This window comes from Anolis sagrei, chromosome X, assembly GCF_037176765.1.
Source record: "Anolis sagrei isolate rAnoSag1 chromosome X, rAnoSag1.mat, whole genome shotgun sequence".
Lineage (NCBI taxonomy): Eukaryota > Metazoa > Chordata > Lepidosauria > Squamata > Dactyloidae > Anolis > Anolis sagrei.
The window spans coordinates 50043757-50062205 of record NC_090034.1 but is presented as its reverse complement, the minus strand read 5'-3'; the positions used below and the strand labels follow the sequence as shown (position 1 = coordinate 50062205).

Sequence of the window (18449 nt, the reverse complement as noted above, 5' to 3'; positions counted from 1 at the left end):
TCCAAAGAAGTTTTCCAAAGAAGTCAAGTCAAGCCTTTTCACTTCCAGGCCACCCATATGAGTCTCACTGGATTAAATTAGATAATGAGATGTGTCAATAGGGTCTTGATTCCATATTCGGTTGAGTATTATGGTTTCTCCCATAGGATTGTGGTAACTGGAGCTTAAGGCATGGCCTGAGGTTTTCTATTATGACTTCTCTCAGAATCTCAAGCTTCTCCAGTGCCAGTGGAGGTCCACCAAAAATCATGCTAGAGGACCTAGAGATTCCTAGAGAGTATTCTCTGAGCTAAAATAAAAATTACTAAAGCATAAATATTCTGTGTTATTGAAGGCTTTCATGGCCGGAATCACTGGGTTGCTGTGAGTTTTTTTGGGCTGGATGACGCTATTCCAGTAGCATTCTTTTCTATGTTTCCCCTGCATCTGGGGCATCTTCAAAGGTTCTGTTGGCAGTGAAGCAAGTGGAGTGTATATATATATATATCTATAGAATGATGTCCAGGGTGGGAGAAAGAACCCTTGTCTCTTTGAAGAAAGTGTGGATATTGCAATGAGCAAGCTTGAGTAGCCATGAAGCTGCAAAGTCAATCAGTGAGGGTATCTGCATAGAGGCATGTGCCCAAACACATGAACAATTTGAACAGAAAGGAGGAAACTATAAAAGCGAACAAAATCTGGTTACCAGTATTTTTTTAAAAAAAACAACATCAGAATCAAGACAGTAAATAAAGAACACCACTCAGAAACAGGAGAACTCCAGACAGCAAACAATCAAGGGCCAGTGAACATCTCCCAAACGGAGGGTGCCTCCAAGCAACAACTGGTAGGCTACCTCTATGCAGATACTCTCACTGATGGACTTTGCAGATTCATGGTTACTCAATGCTATTCAAGTTTGCTAATTGCAGCATTCACACTTGCTTCAAACAGACCACGGTTCTTTTTCTCACCCGGGACATTATTCCACAGATATATACACACTCCACTTGCCTCACTGCCAACAGAACCTCTGAAGATGTCAGCCACAGATGCAGCCAAAACGCTAGGAAAGAATGCTGTTGGAACATGGCCATACAACTCGAAAAACTCACAGCGACCCATAAATATTCTCCTAACTACAGAAAGGGATTACTATAGGGAGAGGGGCATATGACTTCTATGGGTCATATTGGTTGCTGGACCCTCAAAATTGTCATCCTGAAGAGTAACTGAGTCATCTCTCAGGCATTGCTTTAAAGGACTAGCCATTGAGCTCAATGGACCTAGATAGTGCATGCAAAATAAAAGTCCTTGTGTGCTTTCGTTGTGGGAATCAAATTGGGACATTTCCGCTCTCAACTGCTGGGTTTCGCTTCATTCCGTTCTCCCCTAGATAATATTTTTAAAATGTGTCAATTGGAAACACCACTTTGCAAAGTCGCTGGAAAGTTTGGACACTGGACAAGGTTACAATCAACTGAATCGTGATATATCAACTAAATCGATATATCGTTGACATGGCCAATCTCTTTCTCCTCCCATTAACCCAGCTCCAGAGCAATCCCGTAAGCGAGTAAAAGCCAGCGGCTGGGAGGGGAAGACGGTGGAAAGGCAGCGCAAGAGCAGTGTTGAGTGGAACCTCACCAAATCGCTAACTAAAGGGATGGGCTTTCTTTTACGAATGTCAGGCATGCTATCAATAATGATCAACCCGCCACCAGGCCTGGAAGAGAGAAAGACAAAAAGGGTCAGGTAACGGAGGGACCGGAAGGAGGGAAGGGGTTGGAAAGAGGATGGGGGACAGAGACATACAGACAATGGGGGAAACTGGGGGGCAGATCTAGGAAAGGTGGGCGTGTCCTTCTTGATCAGAGGGGTGGGACTTGGTAGGTCTGCCCCTACTCTGGCTCTGCCCCTTGCCAGGCTTTTTTCCAATAGGGGCAGAGCTTGATGGGGCATTTACTCTGTCTCCACCCCTAGCCAGGAATCTTTTCTAATGGGGCAGAGCTTGATGGGCCATTTATTCTGGCTTTGCCCCTAGTCAGACTTCTTTTCCAATGGAAGCGGAGCTTGATGGGGCATTTACTCTGTCTCCACCCCTAGCCAGGAATCTTTTCTCATGGGGCGGAGCTTGATGGACCATTTACTCTGGCTTCACCCCTAGCCAGGCTTCTTTTCCAATGGGGCGGAGTTTGATGGGGCATTTACTCTGGCTCTGCCCCTCGTCAGGCTTCTTTTCCAATGGGGGGCGGAGCTTGATGGGTCATTACTCTGGCTCCGCCCCTAGCCAGGCTTCTTTTCCAATAGAGGCAGAGCTTGATGGTCCATTTAATCCAGCTCCGCCCCTAGCCAGGTTTTTTTCCAATGGAGGCAGAGCTTGATGGGCCATTTATTATGGTTCTACCCCTAGCCAGGCTTCTTTCCAGTGGGGTGGAGCTTGATAGGCTATTTATTTATTACATTTCTATCCTGCCCTTCTCCCCACAAGGGGACTCAATTTACTCTGGCTCTGCCCCTAGCCCAGCTTCTTTTCCAGTGGTTTCTATCACTACCTCAACATCTACCACCTTCTTTGGTTCAGGTTGGCAGATGGATCCATTTCCATCTAGTTTCAGACATTGGTTGCCTTGGTGGATTATCTTCACTTGGAATGGACAAGGAAGCGAGTCCCTTTGGATTTTGCTGTACTTCTTGATACATTTTTGATACCATTGACCATGATATCCTTCTGGTATGGGATCCATTATTGGGCCAACCCTACCATAAAAGTAATTAGAGGCAGATCCGTAGAGGCTATAAACTTTTTAGTGCTGTAAGTGTCATTCTTGTCTTTCCACAATTGGGGTTTCTCAAGCCTGAGATCATTGCCGACAGCAATAACTCACCCGCCTTTAAACCACAAGGATTTAGACTCCCCGCTTCCTTCACCTCGAGCCTAAAAAACAGAAAATCCCAAAGTTAGCAGAACAAGAAGACGAATTCAGAAGATCTTGGTTGACTGTCACATCTAAGGGAGCAGGTGGCACACTTCCAAGGAGGAGATTTATAACAGTGTACATGATTCCAGGTACATTTACACCAAGGGCTTCCGCTAATGAAAAATGTCTAAGTCGGTAAACATTTTATCCCACACTGGAGTCCAATTCTACAATAATTCAAACCAATATAAAATCCCAACTTGAGGAATCTCCCATCATGAGGTCACACTAAGCTGGTTGAGACATCTCCCATTCACAAACACCCATATGTTGAAGTCAACTTGATGGAGCTCCCATCATGAGCTCACAATAAGCTGGTTGACGCATCTCCCATTCATGGAGATCCATACGCTGAAGTCAATGATGGATCTCCCATCATGAGCTGATAATAAGCTGGTTGACACATCTCCCATTCATGGAGATCCATCATGTTGACTTCATCTTATCCCATGTTGGATCCCATTTCTACAATAATTCAAACCAATATAAAATCCCAACCCATTGAAACACTACAGACTTGGGGAACCAAATGTAAATAATTCGAAAGATGGTTTGGAGGACTTCGGAGACCGATCCAATGGCCTAGTAACAAGCAAGCATCCAAAAGGCAGAACAAAATAGTATATCTTGGGGTATCATGAAAGGACAGTGAATGGGGAGCCCTTCCAGGTATTCACATTCTCCTATCAATAATGGTCTTTGGAATTTGATGACTCAGTTACAGGCTAAATTGTGCTTCCCAAGTCAATGGGATGAATAAGCCATGTTGGATTTTAGTTGGCTCTCCAACCAACATAAGATTTAGCATTTTGTTCCTTTCAAGCCTGGATTAAACCTGGAATTTACTGTCGAGGCAGTAGTTTTCCCAATCACGCCCTCTTTGGATAAGCTGCATACTGGACTGAATATCTCAGAGTCAAGCCAAAATAAACCTATACACAGCAGAGTGCTTATCAGTTACCGGCACAGCGTAACCACACCATCACTGTTTTAGAAAAACTCTCTGATTCAGTTTTCAAACAAACTCACAGGAGGCTTTTAATCTTGACACATTGCTCTATGTTCAGATATATACACACAGATCAGGATCCCCTGATCACCTATCAGTCAATGGCATATACAGCGATATACTCATGATGTAAGCAAAACAGATTCACGAGCAACAGACATATGGCAAGAGATTTTGCATGGCAAGAGTGAGAACACATGTTTCTTGCCCTCTTTGATATACCCATTGCTTGCTCATCATCAGTCAGGGACAAAAGATGTAACCCTCGTCATGAATGTAACATGGTCATGACTCAGCTTTTTTCAGTATGTCACCTAAGCTACACATCATCACACACTTAATCATTCAGCAGGTGTGTGACTATATGTCCATTAGAACTGTATTTTCCACCAGTTTTACACAATAGGATTATAGCCAATGCATTTGTGTCTAACAATGCATTATCTTATCTACATTTACTACCAATGTGTCTTATTTTATCCTTTAATCCATCCCGGCTTCCTATCCGCCAACCTGGGCATAAAGACGTACCTGTGTTCATTCAGTGACTCGGACAGAGACAAAGGATGGATGGTGGTTCGGAGTAAACTGAAAAGTGAAGGCAAGGCAGCTTTGGGGTGAACCAAAAGAAAATGGAGAGAACGAAAAAAGAGATGGTGGGTGGAGTCTAGAAACAAAGCAAAACAAAAATTTAGAGACGGTCAACTCAAAGGGAAGATGATGATTGGGGAAGGGGATCACTGGGTAGGGAGAAATCAACTCAAATCCAAACTTACATAATAGCAACTTGGTTGAATCAGAGACAAATGTGGTAGATATGCTAAGTCTGAACTCGCTATGAGTTGGAAAACCATATTGATAAAACATTTCACCAGCAAAGTAACTTTAGGTGCAAAGAGAACTATATCAGATTCATGGAGGACAGAGGGCAAGATCACTTCTTCAGGAGTTCAGAACCTTTGGAGACTCCGCAATTCAGAAGGGATACTTGCCTCTTGGAGTTGCATGCACACTTTGTTGAAGGCCCGCAACCAGTTGGCCTTTGCCCGGGCTTTGGGGTCGACCACCTCAGGTTCCTCTCTCTCCCTGGAACTACAAACGAGAAAGTTGTCGAGGTATAACTTCCTCTAAATCTCCACCAAGAAGTTTGTGAAGACAGTGTACGAAACCATTACCCAGGAATCCAGCAAAACATTCAAGAAACAGAACTGCTTTAAGGGAGATTTTTCTTCACTGTACAGTTTTCACAACCATATCTAAAAATACATGGAAAAGTGGAATACCATTTTCCAGATGTATAGGGAAGCAACCATCCTGGGACTGCAAGCTGGAGGTCACCAATCCATAGGGTCCCCAAAAATTGAACTCAACTTGATAGATCTCCCATCATGAGGTCACAATAAGTTGGTTTTCAGATCTCCCATACATGGTGACCCATAAGTTGAAGTCAACTTGATGGAACTCCCATCGTGAGTTCACAATAAGCCAGTTGACATATTTTTCATTCATGGAGATCCATACTTTGAAGTCATCTTGATGGATCTCCATGGGGTCACCAAAAGTTGAAGCTGGCTTGACAACAGACCACAACAAATCCTCTCCTAAGGGATATCACGACTCCTCTTGGAATGGTTTTAGCAGCAAACCAGAGCCAAGTTTCAAGTTTAACCTCTCCTGGCCACCACCCATAAGGCCCTGTCTGGCCAACTGGAGGTATCTGGGTGCCAGTCCCAGATATAGTCTATCTTAGGAAGGTCCAAGACCCTGAGAAATGGCAGCTTTTTGGACCACAACCAGAAAGAAATGTCCCATTGACTGTGTGAACTCACCATGATCTATACCCAGTTTGTATGGAAGCCCCTTCCCTGTGACTGCTGGTCTTACCTCTCATCCACCTTGGGGAGTTCTTCCTCAGCAGCTTTCTCTTGGGTTGGGGTTGCTTCTGGCGGAATTACTTTCTCCTCCTGCTGGACCTCAGGAACATCTTGGGCCTTTTCTTCCTTCTTCTCCTGTTGCTGCTGTTGTGGTGGAAGCCTCTGCTGAGCCGGTGCTTGTTGTTGCTGTTGCTGCTGCTGCTGCTGCTGTTTCAACTGTGCCTGTTGTGCTTGTTGCTGTTGCTGTTGCTGTGGCGGTAGCACTTTCTGCTGCGTCGAAGCGGCTGGAGGCGCCTGTTGGGTTTTTTGCTGTGTTGGTGTTGGCTTTGGCGGCACCGTCTGCTGGGCCTGTTGTGGCTTTTGTGGTGGTGCCTGTGCCGCCAATTGTGGCTTCTGCTGCGGTGTGGTTTGCAACGGCTTTTGCTGTGCTGCTTGTTGCTGGGTTTGTGACACAGGCGTCTTTGGTTGAGCCTGTGATGCAGCAGCAAATGGGGCCATTGGCGGTTGTGCTCCCTTTGAGGTTGGCTCTGGCGGGAACGCTTCCCGGGAGTACGCCTCGGGTTCAGCCAGCTCATCCTCAGGGTAATATTCCTCGTTGTCACTATACTCCTCCTTAAACTCCTCGTCATCTTCCAGGTAGAGGTCGTCCTCTTCCTCCTCGTCCCAACATGGCGAGTCTTTCTGGTAGCTGACCGAACTGTGGCAGGAGTGGTAGGAGTCACCGTCCCGCTCATCCAGGCTGATGTCGTCAGGGTCAAAGTCCTCACTGAGCTGGGAACTGCCTTGACTCAGCTCCGCCGAAGACGCGTACCGGCTGCTGCCCGTCGGGCTGCGAAGGCAGGGATGGAGTTGGGGATGGAGAAATTGGGGAATAGAGGAGGACAGAGAAGCAGGCTGAGAAAAGGGCTTAGAGAGCTCACCGGGGGGCTTCCTGCAACCAACCCTACTAGCATTGCCCTGTATGACCACCTGGTGTGGTCATCAACACACACATGCACCTGTATGCCTCTTCAATCCCACCCAATTCCAGTTTGGGAACCCGTAATCAAGCCTTTCTAAATGGTCAAATGGGGTTGGCCAAAATGGTTCTTAGGGTCTGGTCCACCTCTGTTTCTATGATAGTTGAGAGGACCATCCATTTCTCAGAAAGTATCTTGAACAGTCATATCTTTTGCACCCAAATGAACTAAGGAACATCATGTGATAACAGGGTTGGGCATTTCTATCCACGGGGTCCCCTCCAACCGGCAGCACAAAGAGAGACGAGCCACAGAAACACCAAACCACACAGATGGAAAAGCTCAGACTGGGCGCCTTCCTTAATGTCAGACCCTTCCAAATGCTTTGGGGTGGGAGCAATGGGAAGATCAGTGTAACACAACCCTGCTCTGGCATTGTTTTCCATGCTGGTTAAGGCATCTGGAGGACCACAGATGACAAAGTGCTGCCTGACGTTTACTTTCACATACTCCTCTTCTCTGACCAAAAGACGTCACATCACTCCAGAACAGGGAATACAAATGATCAAAGGAGCACCGTGGACAAGAAGGCCTGGGAGCCTAAGCGGTCCTGAGCACACGCAGAGGCCCATGGGAAGCACATGCAGACAAGTCACCGGACGTGCCTGGATTAGGCCGAAACCAAACCTCCAGCCTTGGCAATGTTGATGGTGGGGTGGGGGGGGCGGATGGATGGATGGATGCGTGGGGAAAGTACAATGTACAAAAGCACAATGGTGCTATCAGTTTCCTTTCTGCATTAGCTTTGTTTCTACTGGAAAGGTGCTTTATTACAAAAGGATTTCTCATAGACCATACAGGAGCTATACTTGCTGGTAGCAAACCATGTCATGAATTGCACCAGGGTCAAAAACATACACACACAATCGTGGGCAATTGACCTTTATGAATATATTTATATATAAATTTATTCATTCTTTTTGCCACTATTGCAGTTAATTCTTTTGCATCTTGGTTTATCAAAGATATAGGTCTGTATGATCCAGGATCTGTGGGATCCTTATTAAGTTTTAAAATTAACATAATCAGAGATGGTTCCCATGATGGCGGGAGGATTTCAACTTTTATTATTTTATGATATAATTCTTTCAATTCAGGTATTAATATTGTTTCAAATTTCTTATAATATTCTGATCCTAATCCATCCATTCCCAGTCATTTCCCGGTTTTAAAATTGTCTATAGTTTCTTTAGTCTCCTTTTGTGAGATCAGTGGTTCCATATATACTTTATTTTCCAATATGTATTAATACATTCTTCAATTTCTGTTTTAGGGTTTTCTTTTGCCAAATATAGTTCTTGGTAGGTAGAATGCCTGAAAGGCTAATATTTTATCCTTTATTGTATGCTAACGACACTTCCCGGTTCCTGCCATTTGTACTCTCTGATCCTGTGTCCAGTTTGTCAACACGACACATGAAATGTCACACCTAAGCGCCTTCCGGTTCTGACATGTGCATATCTTGTTGGAAATTACAACCTTCTTCAGGCCTCTTCTTGTAATTTTAACCTATGATTCTGTTTGCTTACTGTTTTGTATACATGTTCTGGTATGGAGCTTGTTGCTATAGGTTATTGTTCACTGTTTTTAATTGTTGTTTTGTATGCCATATGTTTTTATTTTATTATACTTGTATTTTGTGGTTCGTTTTATGCTCTGTTTTGGGCACTTTGTGCCATTTGTAAGCCGCCTGAGTCCCCTTTTGTTCTGTTTCCTGAGAGGTTGTAGGAGGGGCTGCAGACCACATGATCTGATCTGAGACTACTCATGTTGTAGTTCAACCAGAGGCTGAAGATGAGGGAATTGTTCGATCAGAGGTTGTGAGGACTAATGGGCTTTTCAGTGTGGGAAATGAAGAGATTTTAGATCACAATTCTGCCTGGGAGAATGGGTCTGTGTCTGGTGAGAGAGAAATAGCTTCACAACAGAGTGGAGAGGGAGATGCTGTGGCCTCAGAAGATAGGGAGAACCTTTCCCCCAATCATTCCTTATCAACAAAAGATGAGGAGCTGGAAGGGAGAGATCTTGCCCCTGGGAACACACTTTAAATTAGCAGGAGTTTGAGGCTCAGTTTCAGAGAGGAAGGAGCTAAATTACAGAGGTCACAGAGACTCTGTGAGAAACAACAGAGTGAGAAATCCTTGAAGCAACAGAGCAGATGTCAAAGGCATGACTTCATGGCTTTGTGGTCCTTAAAGGATTGTTTACTAAATGGGTTAGAGCAGACAACGATATGTTACCATGCACACCTTGGTCTTGTTTCACATTCAAGTCTATGTTTAAGTTCTTTGGGAAAATTTTGTGCTCATGTTCATGGATTCATGTTTTGGAAGACGTTCCCGTGTTCCTGATTATGGATTTATGCTTATGTTTTGACTCCTGTATTTTCTGTGTACTTTGTCCCTTTTGGAACTGAAGTCTGATGTAAGGACTATCACCTTTTAATAGCCTTTTCCCCATTGCTTTGTATTGCCTTTCACCTCTTTAATAAACTGTTTAGTTAGTAATCCTGGACTCTTGTATGATGCAAAGGTGAATTCAGGTCAGAGTACAACAGCTCAGACCTCAAACTCCATTTTAGATTCTCCTTAGACTCCTAAGACCAACACATGCCTGCTGTTGTTGTAAGAGAGATGTTCCTGACCAGATGGGACAGAGATTATCTCAAACATATCTGAAACTGGACTGACAAGCTATGTACTTGTGTTATGCTGAACACATGAAGGTTGTGGGTAGACCAAATATTTTATTTTACCAAAGCCTACTTCATTTTTGTCTCTTGAGTCTCTTGGGTGCATGATATAAAACAAGTTTTTGTGGAAGAGAACTAGATATGCTTTTGGGCACTGAAAAACACTTCTGAAGCACTGCTACTTTTATGTTTTGGAGAAATTATGATCTTTGGAAAGGCATGATCTTCTTAGAAATCATAACCTTTTGAAAAAATGATGCCATAACCTTTTGGGAAATGGAAATCTCTATAACCTTTTGGGAATGGGCATTCACCACAATTTTGGGAAAATCAGGAATCTCCCTGAGAAGAGTTAAAAACTTGCTTGAGTCAAATTCTCCTTAGTAAATATCCATCAGTATTCATGCAAGGCAATTAGGTTTCTCAGCTGTTAAACTGATATACCTAGATATCTCTTAAACTTTCCGAAGCTAAACCAATCACACAAATGTTCTATGGAGCCCAGCTTGGACCCTTTTAAAATTATGCCCCACTAGAGAATGTTCAATCAAAATTTCCAAGAGCCGCCCTCCAGGCTCCCAGATGTGTCTCTAATGCCACCCTAAGGCTTTGTGAAAGTGGAAGCGAGATATGGACAGCCATTCTCAACTACTGGATATGCCTATCCTTCTCCCCACATGGTCTTGCCCTCCTAACCACAAGGGACAACTTCCAGTCCAAATGGACTAAAACAGTGGCAGCAAAGATTGCAACTCTATGTTTCTCCCAAGGACAATTGCTAAGCATGAGATGGGACCAAGCCAAAGATCTCATTAAGCAATGGATCCTGAACATAGAGTTCCAGTCGGACCTAGCCTGTTCCCCAACCTTCATTATTAGGGAAGCCAGTAAATACCCCACTGCCCCCATGGCATACCTAACAGACCTGGAGGTGCTCAAACACCGAAGGTCTTTTACCCTGGCAAGATGCCATGCCTTCCCATCGGCTGTATTGGAGGGGAGGTATCGTAAGACCCCATTCAAGGAGAGGCTATGCCCCTGTGAGTCTGGTCATGTAGAAACAACTGAGCACGTGCTTCTTCAATGCATGTTCTACAGAGACCTTAGAACTAATCTCATTACAGCATGGCTTCTAAAATAACCAGGGCACAGCGAAAAATATTATTCCGCTCTGCTGCTTTCGGAGTCTAGCAATACAATAATTTACAGTGTTGTGAAGTTCTGTGCTGCAGATGATGATTGACCCCACAAGGCAACACTCTGTTGGGAATGTAGTTAGAGCAACATGTTACAGTTGAAATGTTACTAGACTTGTAATGTGCCCCTCCCATCCCCTTTAGTGCTCTCCAGTGTTTTGACCCCTCCTATCAGTCTCCCCCCCCCCCCCAACTCGGTTCCATACCTGTTACATTAACCCGTGTTTTCAGACTATGATTTTAAACTGTTTTCTAATCTGCTTTTTAATAACTGCTTCACTGGGGAGCTGTGTTTCCATTCCCAGGGCGCTTGTGCCCCACTTTGTGCTGGTCAGTGACCGTAATAAAGTTTTGCATTGGATTGGATTGGATTGGATTGGATAGCTAGATACTAGGTTTGTTTGATCAAAAATGGTTCAAAACTCGTTTCGGATGTAGGGGGCGCTGGTGTCTAAAGTCAATTCTGATTTTCACAGAAAAAATGTTCAAAACTTTTCCAAACTTCTGAGACTTCTGAATCCTTTTGTTAATGGTTTGAAAGTGTTATTTCCTGTTTCATTGGGTGGTCTTTACTTTGAAAGTAGTTGTTTTACTCCGGAAGCAGGGAAAAGTAAGTGGAGTAAATTCTTTCCTTTTCTGGTTTAAAACTGGCTTCTGTGGCTTGAGCCGAGGCCAGGATATTCCTTCCGTTTCTGGTTTAAAACTGGCTTCTCTGGCTTGAGCTGAGGCCAGGGACCAGAAGCGGGGAAAAGCTGAATAATTTCCGACTCACTTCATGAGTCGTAAAAAAAATGGCGGAAAAAAGCTTTGGAAGGGTAAAGGGACTTCCGGTTTTCTTTAAAACTTCAAAATCGCTTCGAAAAGGTATTTTTTCTTAATTTATACCGAATTACGAAGATTCTGATGGTACCTAACCATGCCTACTAGATATATCTTTTAACTGTTAGGGACAAAGATATGCCAAGGCACAAAACACACACGAGTTTCAGAAGTATACTTTCAGTTGTCAAAAAACATCTACTCTCCCTTAAAACATCTTGGATTAAATCATGCTCTCAAGAGACCAAAATAAGCAGACTTATTTGAAAGTTACATAGTTGGTTTACTCATAGACTTCATGTATTCAGCATAGAGGTACCTTGCATATCAATCCAGTTGAGATTTGAAGTAGTTTCTCTGTGTAGGTAACGCAGTGCATCTTTCTCATAATCAACAGTCCATAGTCTAAAGCATCTCTCTGGTCTGAGGGTCTAATAGAGTCTCTGGCTAATCTGTTTCAACTAACTTCTAAACTGTACTGTGTCTACTGAAGTCTCTACATTGAAAGTCTAATTACTTCTACCTTTACTGGCGTCTGAAAGCATACTTTCTAAAATAGAGTCTAAGTCCTGAACAAGCCCAGATCTGATCACATGGTCTGCAGCCCCTCCCACAACACAGAGTTGAGGAAAACTGCATACCAATACATACATATATAATACAGTAAGCATTCTGAATGATATACATAACAAATAACTAGTGGAGGCTTGAAGAAGGTTGCTATTTCCAACATTATGCACTGGCAAATCTCTGTTTTCCTAACAGATCAGAGACGATAGGTTCAATCTAACAACTGAAGACACTGCCTTGCATATTACACTTGGTTGTATGCCACTTGAGAAGATTCTACTCAAATGGGTTTTTGGCTCTTCTCTGAAAGGTTGTGCTTTTCCAAAAGGTTACGATCACCAAATGGTTATGAATGCCATTTGTCTGCTTAAGCACCTGTCCCGGCAATGGATGAGAGGGGCGGAGAATGGCGGTGGGGCAACTGTCCCAGAAGCCAAAGCTGGATGGAGGCGGGCGGCCTAACCCAGGTGGCACAAATAATAAGGACCACGGGACTCCGCAAAAGGCACACAGCAGAGAAGAAGACACGAGAGAGATAGAGAGAGAGATTGAGAGAGACCCACCTATCCGATAGGTCTAAAGAGCGCCTGCTCTCGAGGGAGGGCTGGCGACTCGTGCGCCTGCTTGACCCGGAAGCAGACTCCACGTCGCTGGGCCCGTTCGCGGCAGAATCTACGCTACCGTAGCGTCTGCCGGAGGGAGCGGGGAAGGGGGGGGGGAGAGGAAAAGGGTCAGCACACCAGAGAGAAAGAGACCAGTCCACTTTGTATCGGGGAACCATATCACCTTCCGGGGCCAAGACTAGGAGAAGGACCTAGGGGGGAGTGATGATATGGCTTCTCTTGGGGGGCAGGTCTCCAACCCTATATCTGACAATTCAACCACAACTAGGTGGAAGGGGATAGTTTCGACTGATTCCCTCTACTGGCGAGAAAGGTGTTGTATGTACTCAGCCTGTGCGATCAATGAAAAAAAAGTTTCAATATTCATTACAAAATTGGGGAGGAGGGCGGATCATTTTTTAAAGTGTTTCCGAAATTATGGACCTTAACAATTGTAACGATAACCAAGTAATGATTTTTTTTGTTGAGTAATTGAGCAAGCAGGCCTGTTTCTCCCTTGTTTGTAGAGCTATCAGGATGAAACTTGCTATAATTGTGCCACACCTTTTCCACTGTTAGCCCACCAAGTTTTGGAACATTACACCCATCTACTAATTTTGGGGGGGGGGGATTTAATTTATTTTTAAAATACGCTATCTACTTCAATTTTATACACAATGCACAAGATCACCAGGACATCAATTCCCAGAAGTTTCAGAAAGATTCACACATCTGTTGTTTTTTGGGGATCTTTAAAGACATTTATCCCGCCCCCCCCAAAGCCACAACAGCACTCCCTTTTAATGCCTACCAGATAGTGTGTCTATATGACACACAATTATCCACAGAACTTCAACTTAGAACAGATTTATACTACTTCCTTACTTTAGTCCTCTTTGCAGATACAATAATTTTATTTATTATTATTAGACTGACTCTGAACGGCCAACAGCTGCATTTCCCAGAATGCAGTTGAGGGCAGGGCCTTTTGTATTCTCTGTCACAAGAGGCCTCATCTTCTCAAACTGCGTTTCCCAGAATGCTGCGTTCTCCATCTCCCGACCGGCTGCCCTTCCTTATGATGACCGGAAGGCAGCTTGGGTCTTAATTTAAACACTAGCAATGGCCTCTTTGGCTTTACAAAAGTTGCTTATATAATGCTTAAACTGAAAATTAAACTGAATGTTACAGAATCTTAACTGAATGTTACAGAATCTCACCAACAAAAATTATTGGTGAGTGTTTCCATTCTTAATTTTTTCCTCCCCCTTTCCTGCATGTTTCTTAATAGTGATTTGTTTGCACAAATCTAATGAATTACTAATGACTTACGAGGACTAACAATAGTTTTGCACAGCCCTATGTACTCATGTATAAGTCTAGACATTTTCGGCCCAAACGCCTGACCTCAGTTAACTTATCTATGGGTCAGTGTGAGTTCTGCACCTATATAAATCACAAAAAGGGAATTATTTCCCAAAAGGCAAGTGCTTAGTCCCTTCTTGGAGGACCTAAAATAAGCTCCTACTTATTCAACTTTCTCCACTGCAGCATCATTTTGAATGGGAAAATGGCAGGGGAAAAAGAGCTACCACAATGACAATGACTCTTTTCCTTCACCGAGGAATGACCTTGAATGTATCCATATCAAACTCCATAACATTGGCCCCCAAACCTACACTAGACTTATACATGAGTTAGATTTATACACGAGTCCATGCTATATATCTCGAGCATTGGGAAACCTCAGCAAGGAGTACCTGACACCTATAACTGGGAGGATTCCAACCTACCAAATGGAGCTCCATGGTTGCTTTCACCACAGCTGTATTTAGGATGATTAAGGATGGAGTTTATACGGGGAAGACAAAACTAGACAGGGAAGGTAATTTCAGGATAGATTTTGGTGTCCATCGGGTTGACTCTCTCAAATTTGGTGCCGCATGTGCTATTATCGTAGGCTGTAGCTGTTACGACGGACAGCATGTGCCCTCCTTTCATGGATCAGGACCCTCTTTGCCAATATTCCTTGGATGCCCACCAGCCCACGGCAAGCCCTAGGCTCTGCCCACTCTACCTGATTGGCCGATGGTCAGAGTAGTCCGTGCCATAGCCCTGCATGGAGTCGGAGTAGGAATCGCGGGAGCCGCGCTGCTGGTGGCGGATGGGGTACTGGTGGACGGAAGCGTTGGGCTGTGACGTGGTGTAATAAGGAGGTGGGATGCTGTTGCTGGTCTCGCTGCGGTAGTCGCTGTCCCGGTCGTCCACCGTACTGTCTGGATCGTCATCTGGGGGAGTAGGAAGGACACAAAATGGCAGTGGAAACTATCACCAACTTCCACTTGCCCATCATCCCAATGGCCAATGGCCGTTGATTGTGGACACAAAACACAGATGCCACCACAAGGAACTCCTTTCCAGATTAGAGAGGCAGTGAATCCGCTCCAGGTTTTCATCGCTTCATCAAAAGTCAGAGTGGATTTGCTGCCCTGCTAACATGGAAGTCATGACGCGAGGACCTCTCTTGTTATTAGGGGTGTTCAATTTGGAAAAATCCCCATGCCATGTTCGGTACCCAGTTCTCCGCTGCCTCCCCATTCCATTTTTAGGGAACTTCTCAAATTTGGAAAGGTTTTCTGTTTTCGTGCCGGAAAGATTCAGTCCAATGGGTAAACTTTAGAGACTCCTTTCTCTGTCATTTATAGGCCTATCAGCACGAAACTTACCTCACTTGTAGGTCACATTTACAACTGCAAGCCCACCAAGTTTCAGAACATTTCACCAACCCACTGATTTTTTTTTGGAAATTTTAAAACATTTTTAACAAAACATTGTTTTAAGAAACCACAAGGGGTTCAGAGAATCATAGTTGGAAGAGATCACCATGTAGTCCAATCCCTGCCATGCAAGAAAAGCATAATCAAAGCACCCCTGGCAGATGGCCATCCAGCCTTTGTTTAAAAGCTTCCAAGGACGGGGCTTCCACTACACCCCAAGGCAGACAGTTCCACTGCTGAACAGCTCTTCCTATAGTCAGGAAGTTCTTCCTAATGTTCAATGGAATCTCCTTTCCTGTATTTTGAACCCATGTCTCCATTGAGTTCTAGTTTCCAGGGCAGCAGAAGACAAGCCTGCTCCCTCTTCCTAAGGAGCATATTTAGACATGGCGCTCATGTCTCTTCTCAACCTCCTCTTAAAGACCGAGCACTTTAAGACGCTCCTCAGAGGAATTAATCTTCTCCAGACCTTTGATCCTTTGAGTCGCCCTCTTTCTCTGGACACCTTCCAGCTTATCTCTTCCAGCTTATCAATATTTCTTTGGAACTGTGGTGCCCAGACTTGGATACAGTGTGATTCTAGGGAAAGAGGTCTGACCAAAGTGGCATACGAAGGCACCATGACTTCCCTCGATCTAAACACTAGACTCCTTCTGATACAGCCCAAAATGTGCTGCTTCACATTCTTGACTCATGTTCAGCTTGTCCATCCAGACCAAGATTTTTCTCACATGGACTGTTGTTGAGCCATGCATCATCCATCTTGTACCTTTACATTCATATCTGACATTTGTCCTTCTTGAAATGCATTGTGTTAGTTTTGGCCAATCATCTCTCTCATCTTAGGGACACTTAGAAATGAATGTGTCAACATGGATTGATCAAAAACAAACCATGCCAGACTAATCTGATCTCTTTTTTCAATAGAGTTACAAGCTAGAAACTAGTCCAATGTGGGCTAGGCAAAACTACGGTTCGGTGGATCTGTAATTGGTTAAGCGAACGAACCCAGATTCTCCCCAATGCTTCCTCTTCATCCTAGAAAGAAGTGACGAGTGGAGGGCCGTAAACAGGTTCCATCCTGGGCCCAGGTCTGTTCAGGATCTTCATTAATGACTTAGATGAAGGGTTAGACGGCAGGATCATCACGTTTGCAGACGACACCAAATTGAGAGGGAGAGCCAATACTCCAGAAGACAGGAGCAGAATTCAAAACTATCTTCACAGACTAGAGAGATGATTGCCCAAAACTAACAAAATGAAGTTCAACAGGGACAAATGCAAGACGCACCACTTAGGCAGAAAAAAATTAAATGTAAAGATACAGAATGGGGGACGATGCTTGGCTCACAGCAGGACGTGTGAAAAAGATCTTGGAGTCCTCGTGGACAGGAAGGTGAACATGAGCCAAAAAAGCCAATGGAATTGTGGCCTGCATCAGTAGGAGTCTAGTGTCAAGATCCAGGGAAGTCATGATGCCCCTCTATTCTGCCGTGGACAGATCACACCTGGAATCACACTATGTCCAATTCTGGGCACCTTAATTGAAGGGAAATGTTGACTGTAACCTGGAATGCCTCCAGAGGAGGGTGACTCAAAGGATCAAGGGTCTGGAGAACAAGCCCTATGAGGAGCGGCTTAAATTGCTGGGCATATTTAGCCTGCAGAAGAGAAGGCTGAGAGGAGACATGATGAGGGCCATGGATAGAGATGTGAGGGGAAGTCATAGGGAGGAGGGGGCAGGCCTGATTTCTGCTGCCCTGGAGACTAGGATGCAATGGAACAATGGCTTCAAACTACAGGAAAGAAAGGAGATTCCATCTGAACATGAGGAAGAACTTCCAAGCTGTAAGAAAGAGTGAAACTCTTTACCCTGGAGTGTGGTGGAGGCTTCTTATTTGGAGGCTTTGAAACAGAGGCTAGATGGCCATCTGTCGGGGGCTGCTTTGAATGCAATTTTCCTGTTTCTTGGCAGAAAGGGATTGGACTGGATGACCCACCAGGTCTCTTCCAACTCTAGGAGTCTATGTATCTGGGACACCAAAATGATATTATGTACATTCCTACTTTTTATCATAAGAGGTGTGCAATACAGACCAGTTGGTTCAGCTTCAAGGGTCTAATGGGAGTAACGACAACTCTGCAAGAGAATGGCTACCATTGCTTTAGGTTTGCAGAAAAGCTATGTTGCCATGTGAATGACCGATGCAAGGCGCTCCAAAGGGAGACAAAGAGCCAGAGAAGGTCATCTGTGGGAGTTTAAGTGACCAAGAAAGTCATGTTTTAATGGGCTGCTGCACCGGAACATGCTCCCTTCTCTTGGCCTTTGGTGGAAGAGGTTGGAGAGGGAAAGGAGGGGCACAAGGGACATACATGAGGGGGTCACGGGTCGGAACTTGCAGCAAACCCTTCCGTGTCCTGACCTAAACCCTCTCTTCAGAGGGGGGATATATCATGCTTCACATTGTGAATGGACCTCTTGGTCTGGAGATACGAACCGGGATCAGCCAACCACTACGGAAACCTGGGAGTTTGTAGTTTTGCAAAGTCTTCCTCCTTCTCTGCAAAACTGCAGTTCCCAGGAGTCTGTCACAGTCCCAAGTGGTGTCCAAACCACATTAGGTTGAATGTGTAGATGCACCCCATTGATGATCAACGTAATTTTGGGGGAAATCAAGCTTGACTTCCATTCTGTCCAGGCTCAACGTTGGGATTTTTCCACCTTCTCTTTGGATACTATAAATTCCTCTGTTGATGATAGCGAAGTTAGGAGGGGGAAAAGAGAGTGAAAACATGAGTACTTGAATGCTAATGTATGAAATTTGATTGCCATAGCAAAGAAGTGAAATATTATGTTAAAACAAATGAAGGAGATGTGTTCAGAAATAAAGGTGTGTTTGAGAAATGAATGGTATGACAATGTGTTGTAGA

General features: G+C 44.3%; 1 protein-coding gene across 1 annotated transcript in view; it reads right to left on the bottom strand.

Annotated features, from left to right (window-relative positions):
- UNC13A (unc-13 homolog A) overlaps positions 1–18449 on the bottom strand; it is a 90625-nt gene that overhangs the window by 48649 nt on the left and 23527 nt on the right. Inside the window, exons 9-13 of the mRNA XM_060785197.2 lie at positions 14819–15029; positions 5854–6672; positions 4962–5061; positions 2868–2917; positions 1627–1705 (exon numbers count right to left, since the gene is read on the bottom strand). Of these exons, the coding sequence (XP_060641180.2) occupies positions 1627–1705; positions 2868–2917; positions 4962–5061; positions 5854–6672; positions 14819–15029 (1259 nt within the window). The remainder of the gene's footprint in view (positions 1–1626; positions 1706–2867; positions 2918–4961; positions 5062–5853; positions 6673–14818; positions 15030–18449) is intronic.